Source organism: Brassica napus, chromosome C1 (genome assembly GCF_020379485.1).
Source record: "Brassica napus cultivar Da-Ae chromosome C1, Da-Ae, whole genome shotgun sequence".
Taxonomy (NCBI): domain Eukaryota; kingdom Viridiplantae; phylum Streptophyta; class Magnoliopsida; order Brassicales; family Brassicaceae; genus Brassica; species Brassica napus.
The window spans coordinates 16,216,592-16,239,168 of NC_063444.1; the positions used below are offsets into that span (position 1 = coordinate 16,216,592).

General features: G+C 36.1%; 2 protein-coding genes across 2 annotated transcripts; one reads left to right on the top strand and one right to left on the bottom strand.

The window, feature by feature from the left end:
* Window positions 1-4,076: 4,076 nt before the first annotated feature.
* Window positions 4,077-5,301, top strand: LOC125579847. The gene is made up of 3 exons (XM_048743720.1): window positions 4,077-4,486; window positions 4,547-5,132; window positions 5,212-5,301. Exons 1-3 carry the CDS (start codon window positions 4,077-4,079, stop codon window positions 5,299-5,301), a joined length of 1,086 nt encoding a protein of 361 aa, XP_048599677.1.
* A 3,743-nt stretch (window positions 5,302-9,044) lies between these two features.
* LOC106373222 lies at window positions 9,045-11,054 on the bottom strand. Its single transcript, XM_013813430.1, has 4 exons — window positions 11,012-11,054; window positions 9,863-10,788; window positions 9,463-9,629; window positions 9,045-9,348 (listed from the first exon to the last, which is right to left on the bottom strand). Exons 1-4 carry the CDS (start codon window positions 11,052-11,054, stop codon window positions 9,045-9,047), a joined length of 1,440 nt encoding a protein of 479 aa, XP_013668884.1.
* Window positions 11,055-22,577: the final 11,523 nt, after the last annotated feature.

Here is a 22,577-nt window from a genome sequence, read left to right on the forward strand (position 1 = left end):
GGACAGTGTTTCAAAGATCATCCACTATTTATGAGAATTGCTTTGATTTGATTCACTCTGATGTTTCGACTGCGCCTTGTTTATCTAGGGATGATTATAAGTATTATGTCACATTCATTGATGAAAAATCCAATTACACCTAGTTAACACTCATCAAAACAAAAGATAGGGTTCTTGATGCATTTAAAATTTTTCAAAGCTATGTTACTAACCATTATCATGCAAAGATTAAGATTTTCAGGTCAGATAATGGTGGGGAATACATAGGCCATGCATTCAAAGATCACCTAGCTCAACATGGGATTCTACATCAGACTAGCTGTCCTTACACTCCACAACAGAATGGAGTTGCTGAAAGGAAGAACCGACACCTCATGGAAGTGACCCGTTCAATGATGTTCCACAAGAGTGTCCCTAAGAGATTTTGGAGTGATGCTGTGATGACTGCTTGCTATCTAATCAACAGGATACCAACCAAAATCCTAGAGGATCAGTCTCTATTTGAGGTACTCAACAAGAGTCGACCAGTTCTAGATCACTTGAGGACATCTGGGTGTGTGTGCTATGTACTGGTGCCAAGAGAGATGAGAAACAAACTTGAAGCAAAGAGCACCAAGGCTATGCTTATTGGATATTCCGCATCTCAAAAGGGATACAAGTGTTTTGATCCCACTGCTAGAAGAGTCTTGGTGTCTAGGGATGTGAAATTCATGGAAGATAAAAGGTATTATGAAGAGAAGAATTGGGAGGAGCTTGAAGAGCTTTCTCAACCATCAGATAGAGCTGCTAGTTTGAGAAACATACTAGAAGAACTCGGTATTGGCGTGTCCCAGGATCAGAGCAGGCGTGGAGAGCCTACTCAAGTGGCCGCTGAAGAACCAACCCACTTTGAACATGAGGGGGGAAGTGAATCTGAAGCTGAAGGGTTAAAAGATCAAGGCTCAGAAGAAGCTGGAGGTCTATAAGATCAAGGCTCAGATTCTCCTGTCCAAAGTGGAGATGAATCATTAAGAGAAGTTCAGAATGAAGGTCAGAAAGCTGGAGAGGAAATCCAGCTACAAGAGGAAGCTGTTGAGGAACAAGTAGAAGTTCATTTGAGAAGAAGCACACGAGTAAGGAGAGATGCTTCCGATTGGGCAAACACAAGAAACTGGGTAAACACAAGAGTATTATACAATGCCCAGGCTGTGGAACATCCTTCCCAAGCTGTGTGCTCCTTTGCTGAGTTTCCCGAAGAGCACTACTCCTTTATGGTAAGCTTAGATGAAAGCTATGTGCCAAGAAGCTATGAAGAAGCAATGCTGATTCAAGAGTGGAGAGATTCAGTCAATGATGAGGCTGATGCCATGATTAGAAATGATACATGGTATGAGAGCGAGTTGCCTAAGGGGAAGAGAGCTGTGTCATGCAAGTGGATCTTCACCATCAAGTACTTACCTAATGGGAAGATTGATAGGCGTAAGACAAGGCTGGTAGCAAGAAGTTTCACACAAACCTATGGAGAGGATTACATTGATACTTTTGCACCTGTTGCAAAGCTTCATACCATTAGGATTGTACTATCAGTTGCAACCAACCTTGGGTGGGATCTTTGGCAAATGGATGTGAAGAATGCTTTCCTCCAAGGAGAGCTAGAAGATGAAGTCTATATGCCACCACCTCCGGGTCTTGAAGGAATGGTGAAGCCAGGAAATGTTCTTAAGCTGAAGAAAGCCATCTACGGATTGAAACAATCACCTAGAGCATGGTACAATAAGCTAATCACAACATTGAATGGTAGAGGCTTCAGGAAGTCCGAGCTTGATCACACTCTCTTTACTCTCAATACTCCATCAGGTATTATTGTTTCGCTTGTGTATGTGGATGACATCAACATAACATGCAGTGATAAGGAAGGAATCCGAGCCACCAAGGAGTTTCTGAAATCAGTATTTGATATAAAGGATTTGGGAGAGATGAAGTATTTTCTTGGGATTGAGCTGTGCAGATCCAAGGAAGGGTTATTTATCTCTTAAAGGAAGTATGCATTGGATCTCTTGAAGGATGTATCATGCTCTAGTGCTGAAGTTGAGTATAGAGCTATGCTAAAGCTTACCAACGAGTTGGTATGGATCAAAGGGATTCTTAGGCACTTGGAGATTGAGCAAGCAACACCAATGACTATGCATTGTGACAATCAAGCAGCTATTCACATTGCTACAAACTCAGTGTTTCATGAGAGGACGAAGCACATTGAAGTATATTGCCACAAGGTGAGGCAGATGATAGTCTTGGGAGTGATCTTGCCATGTTATACAAGAAGTGAAGATCAGTTGGCAGATGTGTTCACCAAGGCTGCAAGACAAAAGACTATGGAGTCCATTCACATCAGATTAGGACTCATATATCTTGGGAAGAGAATGAGCTGATCCCCTAAGTCATGAGGTCTTTACTCTTTTTCCCTCATCAAGGTTTTGTCCCAATGGGTTTTCCTTGGTGAGGTTTTTAATGAGGAAGATCTCATGGCTATCCAAGCTTAGACTTTCACAAAGCTGAGCTTGAGGGGGAGTGTTGAGATGAGACCAATATATAGGAAGAGAAAGACATAGGGAGTTGAGTATGATGAAGAGGCCATAGTAATACTAGTTACCCGAGTAACTTACTAGTATACTAGTTATACTAGTTACCCGGGTAACTTTGGAAGAAGAAGAAGAGAAGTCCTATTCCCTTAGCTAAGGCATCAGTCCGTTGCAAGAGAAGAGGAGGCGCGTGTGACAGGTTGGAGAAGAGCTGGATAAAGCAAAAGGAGCTTTATGCACAAGGAAGAAGCTCATTGGATGGTTTGAATTAAAGCAAACCTTATCTCTTGTAATAGTGCTACTTTATGAAACCCTCATCCTATTGTTGTCTCCTCATATATATTGTAAACTCTGATCAGATTAATAATTAAGAAGTATGGGATTATCTCTCTAGATTCTCTCTCTTGTTCATGATGATTCTTAAATACTCTTAAACATGATTACTACCTAATCTCTCTACAAATCTCCCATTAACCTTCTCTAATCTACCTTTAATCTCTCAATACCTACTATATTCTCTAAAATCATAAAAACTGCTCCACACATCATTCAGGGGACCAGCACTTCCAATTGGAAGTCTGAACCTAAAGAAACCGGCGTTCACAGTTTTCCACATGTACTACCCAATCCTTTGTACACGGGGACAACTCAGGACATTCCATCAAGAGGCTCACCCGTACATCATCCCTCCGCGTTCAGGTGTACAAACACCACACCGTCGACGTACACCTGTACACCGGGCTCAAGCAGTGCGACAGGCGTACAACACAATCGTCCACCTGTACAACCACCTTCTACGTCCAGATGTACGCAACCACCATCGTCCACCAATTCCCCCCAGCCTCCCCCCATCCCCCCTCCGGTGCGCGAGACTAGGCCACACTCAGAGATCAGTGACGAGGAATTTGACACCCCCCACTCTTCGATGACCTTTCATACGAAGCCGAAGATGTGCCTGACTTGAATCTCGACGACAGTGATGACAAACCATTTGTTAGAAAACTCTACGCAACAAAGCAGGACTGTCAAATTGGCCTTGCTATCTACGCAATCATTCAGCAGTTTCATTTTAGGCAATCCCGCACCACCAGGTGTTCCTTTGTTCTAAGCTGTTATGATACTCATTGCGATTGGCGCATACTAGCGAAAGAGCTTACAAACTGTGGCTACTACACTATCAAAAAGGCATAGCTTAATCACTGCTGCACTATCGATACCCGCAACCTTTACAGGAAAAAAGGCCACTTCAAAAGTTATTGCACATGTTTACCGTTCCCGCTACAGCGAACCCACCAACGGTCCTAAATCTATGCAGCTGCAGCAAATTCTTTTGGAAGATCTCCGCATCTCTGCTTCCTATATGAAATGCCACAGGGCAAAAGGACAAGCTATTGATGATACTATTTTGAGCGTTTGAAAGCTACCAATCCCGACATTGTTACTGCTATAGATACTGAGCAGGATATTGAAGGTAACACACGCTTCCTCTATGCCTTCCTCTCTTTTGGTGCATCTATTATGGGGTTCCGCCGTCTTCGCCCTGTCCTCATTATTGATGGGACTCATCTATCCGACAAATACAAAGGGGTACTACTCACTGCCAGCGGTCAAGACGCAAACTTCCAAGTCTTCCCTTTGGCTTTCGCGGTGGTAGATGGTGAGTCCCAGAACACATGGACCTGGTTTCTTGCTAAGGTTGAAAGGATAATTGCTGACTCTACTGCCCTCTCCATTATCTCAGACCGATATTCTTCCATTCTAAAAGCCATGCGAGAAGTCTTCCCCAAGTCCCGTCACGGAGCCTGCATTGTCCATTTGATGCGGAATGTTGTTTCGCGATACAAGAACAAAGGCTTAGCAAAGATGGTTTGTGAGGCTGTATTCTCTTACCGCCGCAAAGATTTCGATCTCTGTTTTGGGAAGATCAGGCAAGCCAATGCAGCGTGCGCCACCTACCTGGAAGGCATTGGTACGTAAAAATGGTCTAGGACTTACTTCCCCGACAATCGTTACAATCTTCTTACCAGCAACATTGCTGAGCAGCTCAACAATGCTCTTACCAAGTCCAGATCTTCACCTATCATCGAGCTGTTCATGTTTATTCAGCGAATGTTAACTCGCTGGTTCTCTGCGAGAAGAACAAAATCAGCTAAATGTCGGGGGTTTGTCACACCGGAGGTTGAGAAGGTGATGCAGACACATATTAGGCTCACTAAAGGCAGCAAGATAGCAAACATCACCGATTGGAGCTATCAAGTTAGGGGACTTTTCGGTCATGCCAACACTGTCTCTCTGGAAACAAAAGTCTGTACTTGCCAAGTGTTCCAGAAACTCAAAATCCCTTGCGGCCATGCCCTGTTAGCTGCTGACTACATCGGTCTTCCCTATGCCCAACCTTTTGGAGATTGCTACAAGACACAGTCATGGATCGACACCTATGCAGGAGTCATATACCCTGAAGCCCCCTTGGGAGATCTCCCTGTACCTGATTCGATCACAATGCTCCCCCCCCAGACTCGCCGTCCATCTGGACGCCCCAAAGATAAGCGTGTTGCATCAACAGGAGAGATCCCAGTAATTTCTCTATCTTATCCTTGCTATTGCATCAATCCTTACCTTTCACTCATATAATACCCTTTGCTTTTTCTTGCAGCCCCCTAAGAAGAAAAAACTTATTCCAAACAAATGTGGGCGCTGTGGCCGTACCGGTCACAACCGAACCAACTGCATTGTCCCCATCTGACTGTGGTGAATCCTATATCCACCGGAAATTTCCTTTTGGATAGCGCATTCACCCCTAGATAGGATCCTTTTTGTGTTTTTGGTTTTTTGGCATGTAATAACAATTGAACATGTATTCGGTGTTTTGCGTTGGCTACAACTTCCACTATTTATCTTCTACTCTGCGCATTACTTTGTTCATACAGGGTCTACCATATGTACAACTCAAAACGACCTCATGTCCACCTGGATATCTACCATATGTACACACATACCAGTTACCATAGAATCCATCTGGATAACCTGAATAAGCACTTACACCTGTTAATACATGTACAACCTAGAACGTACCAGCCCAAACAAGCTACCATATTGAATTTGTCTGCTATTACAAGGAGCTTCTCATATTTAGATTAGCAAGGAAGACCAGCCCGCACCCTAAGCCAAACTAAGTACCTCGATTAGATTGCTACTACAAACTGCATAGGGTTTAGCTGTCTAAACGTTATCCACATGTACAATTCTGATATAGTTACCTAAATCCAACAAAATTATATAAAGCCAACATCCATATCATAAATATATAAATCCAACATAATTATATAAATCCAACGCGTACCCTTACACGTCCATATCATACAACCAAAAACACAAAATAAAACCTACGAAAATCCGTACTGCATAAAACCAGAACACAAACCAAGCTTTTCAGTTCATCTTAGCACCCATGTACAGAGGAACAACCCAGTCCTTGTACAGGTCCATGGCAAACTGCTTCCTCATCAGGTCCACTAGCTCATCCGTCAAGCCATCCATCCTTGGGTGTGGGTTTCCTAAAGCATGGAGCTCCATGAACTTTATTGCCCCAGGCCCACAATCACCACTCTGCCTATTCTCATAACTCCCCCCATTCTTTCCACTACGAAAGGTTCCAAACTGTATGCCCCTTCCGTTGGTGGTGGACATACCTTCTCCACCAAATACGGAAGCATCTGTGCTACTGAATCCAACAAACCACTCACTGCTGCCATATCCTTCAGTTTGGGGTTAGGATCCAGCACCAGGACCCTCCAATCAGTCAAACTTATGCACATCCCAGCCCAATGGTTCCCATTCCAAATCATAGGAGTGTACAACGTGTCCACATCCTCTCCCCATTTCTTTCGTTCCTTTGTTAAGAAGGATGACAGCCTACCATCACCAACCACCCTTCCTTTGTTGAACTTTGCAGCATTGAAAGATCACTATTTTCCTTGCAGATGGGCTACAAACCATGGCTTAAGGAAAAGGTATTGCTGCTGTTTCAGCCTTTCGTCATGTCTTAGCCCAACGTAGTCAACCAATGCTTCCATATGCTGCAACAAATCAACAAAATCATTTACCAAACATTTCTCAAATAGCCGCAACAAAAATAATATACCTCTGTTGACACCCATTTCCGAGGAGCCGCCAAGTCCAGGAAAAACTGATTATCCAGATTGTAATTCCCTGTATTGAGATGGAGCCTGCAAGAAGACACAGACAAATTAGCCACATCATACCACTATCAAATCAGAAAGATATGTTATTTACACTTTTGGATTCGCAACCAAAACACTTTCGAAGAAAGCATAATCAGGATCCTCAACCTCCGGAATGAGTATATCCATCGTAAATCGTTCCTTAGCCAACAAAAGGGCCGCTAAGTCCGCTTCCCTCTCAACTAGCTTATGCTTCTCACTCCATGGGCATGGAGAAGAATCACTTAACTCCACCATAGTTTCCTCTCTTGCCAACATCTTCTCCTCATCACTCTCATCCTCGCTCCCACCTTTAACCCCATCAGCTGCAGCCACCTTCAGCATAGCAACACCCAAACACATTTCAGTTAAAACCTCATCAACATAAACCTCTCAATGTACACTTGTACAAGTATTTGACCTTATCCACATGTACAACTAGATCGCTGTGTCCATTACGCTACCTAAGCAACTTTGTACACTTGTATAGCCAATCAACTGTACAACGCAAAATAGAGTTATGCATTTTGCGCAACATCTCCCTTCTCCTCATCAGCTTCATTTTCTAATCCTTCGCTCCCACCAGAATCTTCAACAACCTGCAATTGGTAGCCCTAAACAAATTTAACCCACCGAAGAGAAGTACAACCCCCCCATAAGTTCACTTACATCATCCTCCTTCTCCTCATAACGTCCCTCCACACAGCTTCCTTCTCTACGGCTTCATCCTTGTCCTCATTGATTGTCGCCTGCATCACAAGTACACAAACGTCATTTAATCATCCACCAAATGTTTTGCCATTTGTCTACGTACACATGTACACAATCATGTCAACCTGTACAACCGAAACATCTATTTTACCTTCTCAACCTCCGTTTCTCCCACATCACCCTTGGCTTCTGCAGCCGTCTCCTCCATAGATTCATGCTCCTCTCCTGCTGTCTGGTCCTCACACACCTACAAACACAGTTATCGCACTGTCATCTCTTTCTACAAGTAAACCCCTGACCAAATAACCCAGCTCACCTTCTTCTCGGGGGAAGTAATCAAAGCATCCCGTGTGATCACTCCCACAAGTTTATTTAGTTCACCAAAATCTTGACAAAAAAAAAACACATAATTAAAAGGGAAAACACTCCAACCATGACCTTAAAAACAATCAACTTACCACTTCAGTGCCTAGGGCTGGGCAAATAAACCGAACCCGAAAATTCGAACTGAACCCGATCCGATAAAAATGAATCTGAACCGATCCGAACCCGGCATAAATACCGAATGGATCTTGTTTTATGGTATTTCGGGTTATGGATATTATCCGAACCGAACCCGAACCTAAATGGATACCCGATAGAACCCGAAACATACAAAATTTCTAAAAAGAACTTGTACCAAACATGATCTCATTTCCTAATATGTATTCAAAATATATTGAATATCTAAAATAATTATCTATTATATGAAAATTGATGGTTGAAGGTGGCGGTTGAAGGTTGAAGTTTATAGATTTTGGTTTTGTTTTCATTGAATAATGTTTTCATTTCATGAGAACTTGGTTTTCGTTTTATGCTTTCATTTATTTGGTTTTCTTTCGATCAATAACTATGTTTACCTTTCACTTGATTTTGAATGATCACATTTGATGTTCACTTTATTTATGTTTTGGTTACAAAATAGGTACAAATCAAGTATTTTAAAACCGAAGAACCGATTTTACATACTTTTTGGTTACAAAGTAGATATGAATCAGGTACATTTAAACCGAAGAACCGATTGGGACCCGAACCCGAAAGTACATCGGGTTGTACCGGTTCTTTGAAGATTTACTAACCCCGATAGAACCCGAACCGGGCCCGAACCGAATTTTCATATAACCTGAATGAGGCTGATTTTGATAAACCCGAAAAACCAAAACCCGATTGGACTCAACCGAAACCCGATTGAGACTCCGAATGCCCATGCCTATCAGTGCCACTAGCTACACCATCCCCTTCATTTCCTCTTAAGGACCCAACATCATCATCCTGATTAACATATGACAGTGGGTGAGCATTTGATACAACTCCCTCCCCAACTAAGGCTTTGTTATTCCATACCTCATCTTCAGTTATGTAGAAAGTGTTACTCCCGCTGCCAAAGAAGACCATTGCACCCCTTTTGTCAACACCCCTGATGTTTTCCGTTTCTGGAGGAACAACATCTTCTTCCTTCTTGCCAGACGGGTCTGTCACCAAATCCGGTTCCATCCCCTCCAAAATCTGTGCCATCCTACCCGGGAGCGGTCTCATTCATACGGTCGGTCCTATCCTCATCGCTGCTACTATCAGAACCCGCTGGCGGGCTTCCTTCAAACAATGGTTTTCGACCAGTGCCCACACAGCCGGCCTCCCTCCTCTTCCATCCGACACCACTCAATTTACGGTTAGAAAACTTTCCTTTCCTCTTTGCCAAGAGTTTCTTCAAAATCCTGGCCTGCTTACCAACTACCTTCTCCAAACTTGCAAACGCTTGGCTTAGTTTTTCAACTTTTGCCTGCAATTCCGCAACCTCATATCCTCTGCCAGCCACTTTCCTGCTAAAGAATCTGCTAAGCCTTCATTGTTTCAGCGCAAGACCTTCTTGTTCTCTGCTTGGGCCCCCGGATTGCTTCCTTTTCTTGTCCTTTGTTGCTTCTTCGTGATCGTACAGTGGCTCGTCTGCATCACCACCCACCCATTCGCCTTTGCTGAATTTGTGCCAAGCCTTCACTAAGCCTACCATGTAAGCCACTTTCCTGTCGAATATCTCACTGTCAAACTCCCCCCAACCGTCCTCTTTATCCTCCCCAGGTTCATACATCGGCTGCACCGTAAGCTGTAACCAATCAAACATATATCCATTAACATAATTGTCCATAAAAATACCCTAAACAAAGATAAGTACATATGTACAAACTCAAATGTTATCCAATTATTTAGTATACATGTACGTTACTGCAAACTATCCATTTTGTACTTCGTTTTCGTTCGTATAGACGTGCAATTTACAAATGTTATCCAACATCAAAGAACGAGCAACCAACCAAAAACGTTTATCTCCGCACTAACCTTTGGGTCATGCTCAGCATCTAGGACATCCACCAAGCCCAGCCCCGTGTGTTGAGGAAGCTTATCCCCATCATAAGTCAGCAATGTCTGCTCGTCGTTCCCCCCAAGGCGAGCAAGTAAGCCAGGTATCGCTTCAAATGCCCACAGCTGCAGTGCCCACGAGAAACCGGCCAGGACTTTGGTCTCCTGGCGAAGCTTCCTACAAAATACACCATTCGGGTCGTCGCATTTACCGATCACCTTAACCGGAGGAATCATGCTGCTTATAGTCCACCGAAAAGACTCCCGCCCCCACTGAAATGAAAGGAATTTATCGAGCTTCTCAAGTCGCTTCACATGCTTCACAGACGGCTTCGGTGTCTGATTTGTAGCCAGCAAAACTCCATCAACTATGATTATCAAACACAACTTCAGCCTCCGAACAGGTGGCATCTCCTTATCACCTGCAACCATTGCAACCACTTCTTCGATGGTTATATCACGTCTCCCTCCACCAAAAAGCCTGTCCCAGAAAACATAATCTCCTTTCGCTGGCCGTGCCTTCTCATCAACCACGTACCCCTCTTCAAACTCTCCACAAGGAAGACCCGTCACATGCCCAAATTCGGCCAATGAAAATCTCAAAGGGTCACCTCCAAAGACAGGCCACAACTCTAACCTTTTCTTTGTTACAAGCTGCCTCGTTAGCAAACCGTGTACTAACTTCGCAGAGAAAGCAAACCTCCTCACTGGCAACCTAAATAGAACTCCGAAGCAAGACCCAAGCAGCCTCTCCATTTCGTCGGTCCCTTTTAAAACATCCCTAACCTGTAGAAGATACTCCAGCGAAGCATTCAAATTGAAGCGTTTGCTCGTATATCTGTCAGTCGCAAATAAACAAGATGGTAACCTCTGATTCCCCACAACCTCTTCTGGATGCGCAATCCCTACAATAAGCCAAAAAAGCAAAACACTGAGACCACACGGTTAGAAGATGCAAAACAAGTGCCAGGTCGAAACAACCTTAAAATAAACAAAGCGACCAAACCCATAAACACATATTCGCCTATTAGTAACAAGAGACCGTAAAAATCCAAAAAACGGCGAAATCTTCTCAAATCAAAAACCCTAATCCCTTAAATCGAAGTGGCGGCTTATAACAAAACTCACCTTTCCCCGCCGACTTTCCAACCCTCTTCTTTCGCGCCGACATCGCTGTCTAGATTTCGGAACAGAGTTACACCGCCCGCCGCCGAGAAACCAAGTCGTCGCCTTTCTCCGTCTTCGCCTTCGCGTTTTACTTTTACAGACGAAACAATGTAAAAAAAAATAACCGCAACTCCCATAATAAAAGAACACGGGCCCAAAGGTAAATACAAAAACTAAATTAACTTTCGGTTCGCGCCCACACTGCTCACCCCTATTATTTTCGAATTTCAAATGACAAACCAGCCCAACCAGATAGTAAAAACGCAATTACCCAAATACCCACGATTGGTTACGCTTTTGGAAGGGCAGCAGAGTCTTCAACCGTAATAAAGTACTTCAGTAGCATTAAGTGCTCTCCCATGTAATAAATTCACACAATGTGACCATATCCGTTAATAACTCCATCTTTGACCGATAAGTTCATCATATCCAATAAATGTGGACAAGCACGATAACAAGACTATTATTTAACTCCAAGAGACTTTGATGGCTTATGTAGGGTGATGGGGACATTGCACTGGGGGAGTAACAGGCGTGTACACAGAGCTTTTCGACAATTCATATGGAAATTAATAGACTTCTTGGGATTATGTTTACACCTATGCGATATGGATATTATATCGACTGGCTTTCTTTAAACTCAGAGCTAGGTGATTATTATAAGTATAATGCATAGAATTAAGTCAAACAATGTGTTGCTTGACAAATATATGAATGCGAGAGTAGCTGATTGCTGATTTCTGGTTAGCTAAGTTGATGAATCTAGATCAAGAAAAATGAATAATGAAGAAAAAAAGTTGAATCGAAATCAATGTTTTGATACCATGTTAAAAACTGAGATTAACCAAATTGTTTTCATTAGCATAATAAATATGTACAATGGAAGTGTATATACACATACACTCTTAGCCTATATGACCTATTGCTTTTGTACTAAAGTATATACTATCTTCTTTTGCCAAAGAAGCACCAGTGGTCTAGTGGTAGAATAGTACTCTGCCACGGTACAGACCCGGGTTCGATGTACGGCTGGTGCATTTTTTAACTTTGGTTATTTTTTTGTTCTTTCAAAGCACTTCCTTTTGGGCCAACGGAATCTTTGAACTAGCTGGAGGCGCCATAATTAAAGTATTGATAAAGTACCACCCATTCTCTGAATTTGGGCCGTTGGTTAAGACCTCGAAATTCTATAAGTTGGGCGACGTTCTTCGTTAGGTTCCGGTTTGGGTTTAAAAACTACTTGCATCAATTCAGACATGTTCGTCTTACAATACGGCTAAATCTTATTAAAATCCATGTTTATATTAAAACAGAAGTCACAATTTTGATTCATGTATGTTTTTTAAAAAATAGACTTAATAGACACATTCCTAAAAAATCATGTTACATTTAATCTCTAATCTTATCATTTAAATTTTGGATCTACCGGTAATTTTTATTGGACTATCAATAATTGGATTTAAACAATAGATGATACATTAGATTTATATATAGTATAAATTAAATAGATATAATTTAATGTTGTAATACTATACCTCCATATGTTAATTATTTAAATATTTGTCGATGTTAACTTTTAAAATTATAAAGATTTTTTTTTTAAATAACAAAAATCATATTATCTAACAATGATTAATCTTTACTACCTTAAACCAATGAAAACAAATTTTAAACTATATAGTTTATTTTAAAAATTAAACAAAAACTATGTTTAATTATTTACTCGATAATATAAATCTATGAAGCGAAAAGTTTAATTTTTTAAAAAATTTATAAATTTGTGAAATGTTACAATATTTTTGAATATGACAATAAAACTATATTTTACTAATTTATATATATATAGTTACGATTTTAATAATGAAATAATAATCCGAAAATATATATTGAAGAAGATACAAATACATGTAAAAGTTTGAAACAATCTATTCAATGAAAAATATATCGTAAACTTATTATGTTTTAAAAATTGATAGACACATATATATTATAATATATACCAATTTAGAATTGAAAACAAAATATTTATATAAAAATAAATGAAAACAAAAATCCGCGCGGTTGCGCGGATCGAGATCTAGTTTAATATTATATGAGGAGATCTCGACCCAAATTCTAAGTTAAGCGTTACCATCCACATCCACAACCACAATGATCATCATGATTAAAACCATAGTGAAAAAGATAAATATACATGTTTTTCAATACAACCAATGTTTCTATGATTATTATCCACAGTGGCCAAATTTCTATTTGCATTTAACAATTTCTATCTTTTGGGTGCAGTTTAGACATGGTAGATGCACATGCACCTTATAAATGACGCATGAAGGATAAAGCGAGTTGCTTAAACAGAAATTAAACTAATCCTGTAAAATGGTACCCAGCTGCAAAAAGGTATTAATTTAATACATGGAACAAGTGTCTCTCAGATGATAATCTTGTTTACAGATACGCTTATGTAAACATACAATCAAAAGTCTCTTTACTATAGACGAATTGGATTCCGGCTATCATCTTATTATAAGAAATATCTAACACTACTTGATGGTTGAAAAGCATGTCGTTTTTCTTTATCAAAACAAAACAAAAGTTGAAAGGAATGTTTTTGTTTGCTTATGATTAACTAATAGAAAATCATCTCAAGTGTTTTTTTTTGCCTAAGAGAAAGTCATCTCAAGTTGCAAGTGTTTAAAGTTTTTAATCAAATCTAAATATCAATATTATTATGTTCTCATGATCGTCAAAGTTACTCAATTAGTCTCTTCTCCGTCGATTGAAACGTTTTAATACAAGGTTAGTTGAAGAGATTAAAATGTAAGTACCAGATTTTTTTTTTTGGGCAAGTACAAGATTTAGTTTGATGAAATTTTTGTTTGGTGGGATTTTAGATCACGACCCATTACTAAGTTGCTCATTGTTTTACCAAGCCGTGGTCGTACAGGGAAAATACGAAGCAGGTGACATAAAGATATACTTTTTAATTTACTGCTACCTCATCCATTATCGTAGCCGTAACTAGGAAGGATGCAAGTTAAGTAACTTAAGTTCACAATTTTTGGTTTTCTGAATAATTTCCTACATATTGACATATTGCATTCGAAGTATTACAAGTTTTTGTTTGTTTGTAGAGAGTATTTCATCTACCTTAGTCTTGATCTTTTCATATTCGTTAAATTTGCTAAACATCTTTCCATATAGCACATAGTTTTGGCATCAAGAAGCAGTAATTGTGATCATTGGACATAATTGATGATACTATTGCAATTAAATAATCTTACATTAGTCTTCGTCTTAATTGGCCCCTTTTCGCCTTCTCCCTTTTTCTTCATTAAAGAGCCTAAAGAAGCAGTAAATGTACTAGATTTAATTTTTGTACCACCTGTGCAGCTGTGATGAAAAATTTGTTGTCTTATTATATAGACACAGATGAAAGATCTATTTAAGTTTTGATTCTTACGTTTTACACAAAATTCCAGTTACTAAAATATGTTTTTTTGATAGTGAGGTTATTATACTATCACATCCAAAATGAATTGAATTTGTATGATCATTTGCAAATTGACTTAGTGTATTGATATAAATGACACTTTATAGGTAATTTTTGGAAACGCTTAAGAAACGGAACTTTATCAACAGATTCAACACTTTAATTGTTTTTGGTTGGATATCAGATTGATGGTGGATTGTGATTTAATTATTGTTTCTTTACAAAGACAAATAAAATATCTACAGATTTTTTGGATTAGTGTTTAAGAATTTTAATTTTAGATGGGAATCTCCCATCAGTCCTAATGATGGGAGACAAACGAATTTATGAAAAAGATATTCCAACTTTGATTCCTTCTTATCCCACTCTTTCTTAATTCATCTTTTAAATCCACGACCACGAATATGAGTTCTAAAACGTAAATTAATAGTAGTAGTTTAAATCTCTCTGTCTTTTTTTTTTTTTTTTTGTTAAAGCTAAGAGCAGAAAACAAGACTTGAGTCGATTGAGTGTGTATCATATGTTGATATTGTGTTGGCTATTTTTTGTGAACTTGTGATATTTAGAATTAGCGGACAACAATGAATAAATAATTGACGGGATGAGTCAGCTCTACTGGTTAGAGTTTTGGGGGGCCAATTGTCATGTTTCTGGGTTCGACGCCAGCCAGAGGCGAACTGCTCATCCATGTCACGAAGCGGGTACTGGGCCTTCGGGCTCAGGACATACCCTCCCGGGTGAAGCCGGCCCGCTGCCTAACCGAACCCAGGAAATGATCCGCGAAGCGGAGAACCCTGGATTACCAAAAAAAAAAAAAAAACAATGAATAAATAGTCCGTGGAAGAACTTCTATTAAAAAAATTAAGTATGCGGAAGAACAGAAGGAGCCTATAAGTCTGAGACTACTTTTTTTTTTTTTTTTGTAACAAGTACTAGTTAGAGCATGAACATCCCAAGATTTTTAGGAAGATTTTTTGACGAAATGTAGGCTCCACTGACACGTAGATTCCACAAAAATTTAAAAATCACTCCCCAAAATCACCAAATAATGTACTGTTTGCGGGCACCACTAACACGTAGCGGTCCGTGATTGATTTATTTTTATTTTATTTTTTAGAAAACACAAAAAAAAAAAAAATTAAGGATACCTTGCGATAACCATGGTCTTATATTACTAAATGATAATGTTATTGCTCGTCGAAATTTTCCCTTCGCGTTTTATAACAAGGGTTGCTACTGGATTTTACATGTTTTATGTTTCTTCTTATCGATTGCATGTTGGATTACTGAACTCGGCTTTCTCTTTGTATACAAAAATTATAAAAGTAGAGAGTTTTTTTTTTTTTTAAGTAGAGAGTTTAATAGTAGCAAAATATATAAACGGCGAGGTTTTTAAAACAAAACGACGGTTAGTGACTAGTTTGTCACATTTTCATATATTTACGTATAATATACTAGTATTTTAATAGATTTAGACCTCGACTTTTATCATGGAACTCTTCTATCTCTCTGTTTAGGTTTATTAGGTTAGCGTTATTGTAAAAAGAAAAAGAAAGGTTATCTTATCGGTATTTATATATCCATCACAAATGATTTTATTCATAGAGACGTATTTGTGTTAGAGAAAAAAAGCTTAAACTAGCAATATGGAGAAATCAGGGCATGCACACAACAATTGACATAATTATAATTTATGATAGTATAAGTATATGATACCTAACCTTTAGTTGCGTTTCAAAACAAAAACCTAACCTTTAGCCTTTTGTAGTATTAGACCTAATAGTGTGAATGATTTTTAGCAATTAATTACCTGTTTCAATTTGCTTGTCAAATACACAACTGATCAATAAGAGAAATTTAATGGCCATTTTACAAGTGCTCCGTAATTATTAATGCATCTAGATCAGAAACCATCCATTTCAAAAGCTATGATAAATCAACGTTTGTATTTTTTTTTTTTGTTGAACACAAATCAACGTTTGTATATAATTCAAATTCAACCACACAAGTTAAAATATGATGAAACGATATATAGTTTCATCTAGAGCATTTCCAAAAAGACTCTCTATTATAAAGCTTGCAATATTTGAAGTTTCAAGGTGTTTTTTTCTAAAAGTAAAATTTCAAATTTAATTTCAAAATTATTTGTAATTTACAATATGCTCTTTATATTTGTCATAATTAATATAAATCCATAAAAGTTTTGTAGATAACTCGCATATATATAAAAATATTATAGTAATATTAATTAATAAAATCTTACACTAAAATATAAAATTATAAATAGAAATACATAATTAATATTAAACTACAAGAAAATACCACATTATTACATAAAATTATTTAATTAATGATCCATTTTCGGTTATACAAAATTTGTTTGAAAAATATCTTAGAAGTTCTGGAGAAAATTTACTAGACTATTAGTGTTGTTGTAATATTTAAATTTGTGTAATAATTATGTCTTCATGTATATATCTTCTTAAAAAATAATTATTAAGTTTCTATTGTAATATTCTTATTGACTAATTCTACTTTTAAAATATTATAAATCTTATTTTAATTAAAAAAAACTTTTATGTGTAAAATTTTAATTTATAAAAACAAATTTGAAATATTTAAAATATACAAAAGTTTTAAAGATTAAAACTATGAATGAAAAAATACTTAAGAATCATAAATGTGATGTATAATTAATTATAAGGACCAAGATACAAATAAAAAGATGAAACTTCAAATTTAGAGTTTTGAATAGTGAATCACTTTTTAAAACTCTAAATTTGAAGTTTTTAAGTTTTTTTTTTAAAAGGCAAAAAATTTTATATTTTAAGTTATAGAATTTTTTTCGGAGATGCTCTTGCTTTTTTTTTCTCTTTGGTCTCTTGGGATCCACTCCTAGCCAGGGCTCTCTATCCCTCGTCCAAATATAATAGTTAATATAACTGATGATGGTGACAAAATTTGATATATAGTAGTATATGTTGCACATGTCCAATCTCTGATGTACTTCTAATACTAATGAAATGTATACATTTCCTAATTAGTAATTAGATATTTGAATCTAGACAATGATAACGATCGGTACACTGGTAATGCGAATGTGTAAATTTCGTGGAGGAACTAATTTAACTTGTACGTAATTGATGTACAAATATCAAAACATATGCTTGATTGTAATCACACACGATAGCACAAAACTATATAGAGATAAAACATGCGACAGCTTTTACCAGCATTTATTCAATTTTACTTTTTAACTCTCATTTTATACACCAAAAACATGTGTCTGCGTCGGTTGTAGTCATATTAATGTATATATGCAAAACGAGTAAAATATTATGATATTAAATATTTGTATCTATGTTGTATAGTATTAAAAAGAGCAACGTTCACAGCATCTCCAAAACGACTCTATGTTTTGAAATTTGCAAAACTCTATATTTAAAGTTTCAAAATGTTTCTCTCCAAATGTAAAATTTCAAATTTAACTCCAAAATTATTTGTGTTTTACATTATGGTCTTTATATTTGTCATAATTAATATAAATCCATAAAAATTTATAAATAACTAACACATATATAAAATATATTACATAAGTATTAATTAATAAAATTGTACACTAAAATATAAAATTATAAACAAAAATACATAATTAAATATTATGCAAAATACCATATTATTCCATAAAATTATATCCGTAATGTTCCATCTTCGGTTACGAAAAATTTGTTTGCACAATATTTTGGAGATTTTAGAGGTTCAGTAGCAAATTTGTTAGACTACTAGTGTTGTTGTAATATTTAAATTTGTGTAGCAGATATATCTACATGTACCTCTTAAAATGTTTTTTTATTAAGTTTTTTTGTAATATTCTTGTTGTCTAATTTTAATTTTAAAATATTATAAATATTATTTAATTTTATGTGCAAAACTTGAATTAAATACAAAAATGAAATATTTATGAGATATAAAAAAGGATTAAAACGAGAGACGAAAAAATATTTAAGAATCATAAAATGATGTATAATTAATTGTAAAATGCAAATAAAAAGAAGAAACTTCAAATTTTAAGTTTTGAATAGTGAATATTTCACTCTTTAAATTTCAAGTTTAAAGTTTTAAACTTCTTTTTTTAGAACAAAAAATTATATATTTGAAATTCTAGAATTTATTTTGAAGATGCCCTTAGTTAAGTCAGTTTTAGGAGACAACAAGTTAGCCTGGTACACTGGATATAAGAATACAATAGTATTATCATGGTAACAACCATATATCTCGAAGACATATATGCAAGTCTGTCTACCAAAAAATAAGATATCAAAGAACACCTCTGGATGGTTCCAATAAAACAGAATAATTCACTAAAGTAAAGAACCCACCAATGGGCGAAAAAACCACTTGAGAGTCCGGTGCCCATCGACTTGAGAATGAATGACGACATGCTTCCAACGTGTGTCTAAGAGCATGATTATTGGAAAGTTCTTAGCTGGAATTTTTACCGGAATATAAGAACCCATCTCTTAACTTTTAATTTAAAAAGTTAAGAACCGTCTCTTAAAACTCTTATTTAAGAGCTGGTTCTTAGCTTTTTTAGTTAAAAGTTAAGAGACGGGTTCTTATATTCCGTTAAGAACCTCACCTTAAAAACCTTTCAATAATCATGCTCTAAGGGATAAAGGGAATTAATTGCTAAATGAGTTTACTCTTGTTTTTGTGTATCTAAGATAGAGGTTAGCGTTCAGATATCTATTCGGGTTTCAGATTTAAAGATTTCAGCTTCATTCAAGTATTTTTAAATGTTGGTTCGGGTTCGGTTCGGATCTTAGCGGGTTTGGTTCGGATCCAGATAACCCATTTAAATTATTTTTTAAATTTTTTATATTCATTATATGCTTAAAATTTCTCAAAATCTATAAAACCAAAAAATATATTACATATAAATTTGTATAATATATGTCAAAATACCTAAAATTAACATATAAATTGGTTTGATTTGAATATTTGGATAGAAAATCAATAGATATTTCAAGTATTTTGATGTTTTGAATATATTTTAGCTATTTTAGATATTTACTTTTGACTATTTATGTATATTTTCAAGTATTTTAGACAACTTAAAAGTATCTTATATATTTTAGATGCTTTTAATATATATTTAATCTAAAAATAAGTAAAATATTTAGGTATATAAATCTATTTCAGTTACATTCGGGTACCCGAGATATTTCGGTTCGGGTTGGGTTTGGTTTCGGTTCTTTAAATACCAAAATTTTGAACCCGTTTGAATATTTAATCAATTTCGATTTGGATTCAGTACTACTTTTTCGGATCGGGTTCGGTTTGGTTCTTCGGATCCGGTTTTTTTGCCCAACCTAATCTGAGATTAGCACATAATCTATATACTCATACCAATGTGCCTGTACACAGTTTTATACATGTTTTTTAAAAATAGTAAACTTATTTTCAAAAAATAGTTCAATTATATTTTTCAATTATATTTTTGTAATCCAACATGTTTAACCACTGGTACCAAAGGTTATACGCTATTCATATTTTCACTAGATTTACGTATATTACAATATTAAAAAAATTCAGACATAAGTTGTACCGACCAATTGATTAAGAAACGACGATATGCATGATTACATTATTTGCACATTTCACATCTACTTTGTCTAGTGTACTAAAACAACAACAAATGTTCTAACTGTTTAGTGTTTACCTTGACTCGATGAGCTGGTCCACATGCTGCTACTACGTGACGCTTATTCAAGAATATTCCGAGCCTCCCCAAATCCTTCTTGAAAAATTGCGGAATATTCTACTTAAGCCAAATCATTTTTCCTTTTTCTTTGTTTAACCTCTCGTATGATATGATCTGTTCAGACTGTTCAACATTTTCATGTGAATATTTAGCAAAAAAAAAAAAAAAAACATTTTCATGTGAATGATCAGAGAAAACATCTGTCTAGAACTAAAAATTATATATCAAACTCTGCCTAGAGTTTTATAGACTTCTTAATGTATATAGAAAATTTGATTTAACTCTATTACCACATTTGCCAATCCTTCCTGCCAAACTTAAGCAGATACCATTTGTTGTGTAATAATAATACGCTTAACGTGTTTAATTATCTGACAACCGATTAAGCATTTCGACATATCCAAAAGTATCTTTAGTCAGTTAAATCATTGTAGTATATGCGAAAAAGGTTCCGGACATGCAGATGCATTAGTTAGATCAAAATATTGTTTTCTTTCTGTAAATATAGTAAAGCATATGCACTACATGATACAAGATTAGAATAACTTTGATTACCAAAAAACAACTTGTAAATTCTTTTTCAAACAAGAAAACTTGGAAACTCAAAACAATTATATTTGTAAATGTATACATTCACGCTAAATTTTGTATACATTAATTTTAGTGAATTTTGTCAAATAAAAATTAGAAAACAGGATCAAATTGAAATGGATAATTATATGTTTCCTAATAACTTTTCTAACTTTCAGCCAATTTCCTAAAATCACTTTTTTTTTTGGTGGCTGGACAAGGAGGCTCCATGTAAGCAGCTGGGATAAGCGTTTAGGACAAAAGAACACGTATATGGCTATCCTCCACGTAGATGTCTTTGTCTTTGTCTGATTTCTGGCACGTGGGTCCCGTTTTTCAAGATCAGGATGGTTTCTACCGAGCGCTTTCCAATAATTTAATAATTGTACTTTTTAAATCGCATTGCAATAGATATACATCTGATTTTTACGGAGAAAAGTGGAGAATGGACAATGGATATAAAATTCAATCATACAAAATGGTTAATTTTATTGATGTCAAGTAACAAAACTCCATTTTTATAAAGACACCGTGTACGCATTATAGGAAATATGGTAACTTATTTCTTGAAAATATAACGTTCATAAGTTTCGTAAGAAGTTTTCGAGACAGATATCCCTATATATTAATACTCGAGCGTTGTATCCATGTGTTATTACTATAATAATTTTTAGAATCTTTTAAAAGATAAGTTGGTATATATATATATATATTATATTTTTTATTAAACTAACTATCAAACTGATTAGTATATACTAGACATACATTTATATTTCGAGTCTGCACTTATATTTTATAACAACTTGATATATTAAATTTGAGCACTAACATGTGAATAGAGTTTGCCGGTGATTTTCTTAAAAATTATGATTTTTAGATATGTATTTGGAGTGGAACTAATTTTTACAGATCCCCATCTTTTTAAATTGACACTTATGTAATTTACCGAATTCACAAAAAAAGTTAAAAATAGAAACAAAACTCATAGCAGTGTAAAAGAAATGAGAACGAAAGCTCAATTTTATAGAAGTTGTAAATGTCAATAGTAAACAAATCGAGAGCAGAAAACCTAATCATTTTTGTAATTTTACAATCGATGTTGCATATCTGATTTTGGTGATTTGTGTCAGCCGTAAAACTTAATTTTCTTTTGTGTATATGAAGTCTTAAAAATAAGTAAAATAAACTATAATATGTTAACTCTAACAACGATGATACTTTTAAGAGACTAACATTTGTATTGTCATTTTGCAATCGATAAAGATGGTAGTGTTGCAAAATATTAAAACCATTTAGTAAACGAACATAAATATAAAAAAAATTAACACCGGCGCGGTTATCATGTAGTATTATAGTATCTTCTAAGACGTGTTAGTTAGTTGTTAATGCATTAAGCCATGACTTATACCATCGTAAACATCGTTATAATTATCTAGAATCAAACTCGACACGCTTTATCTATTTTCAGTTAATCTGACTACAGTTAGGTTAAGAAAACTAGCAGTATTTCGAAAAATCCATTAACAAATGGATTTTAATACTAATTTTCGTCTATTTCTAAAAAAGTACCGACTTAATTTAACAACAGATAATAGTTTTATTAAAAAGTAATAATAATTGAAACGTTTACATTATTAGGGATCGAGTATATCCGAATCTGTAATGCGGAGTTCTCGTGGTTGGACCATGCTGACATAGGAACT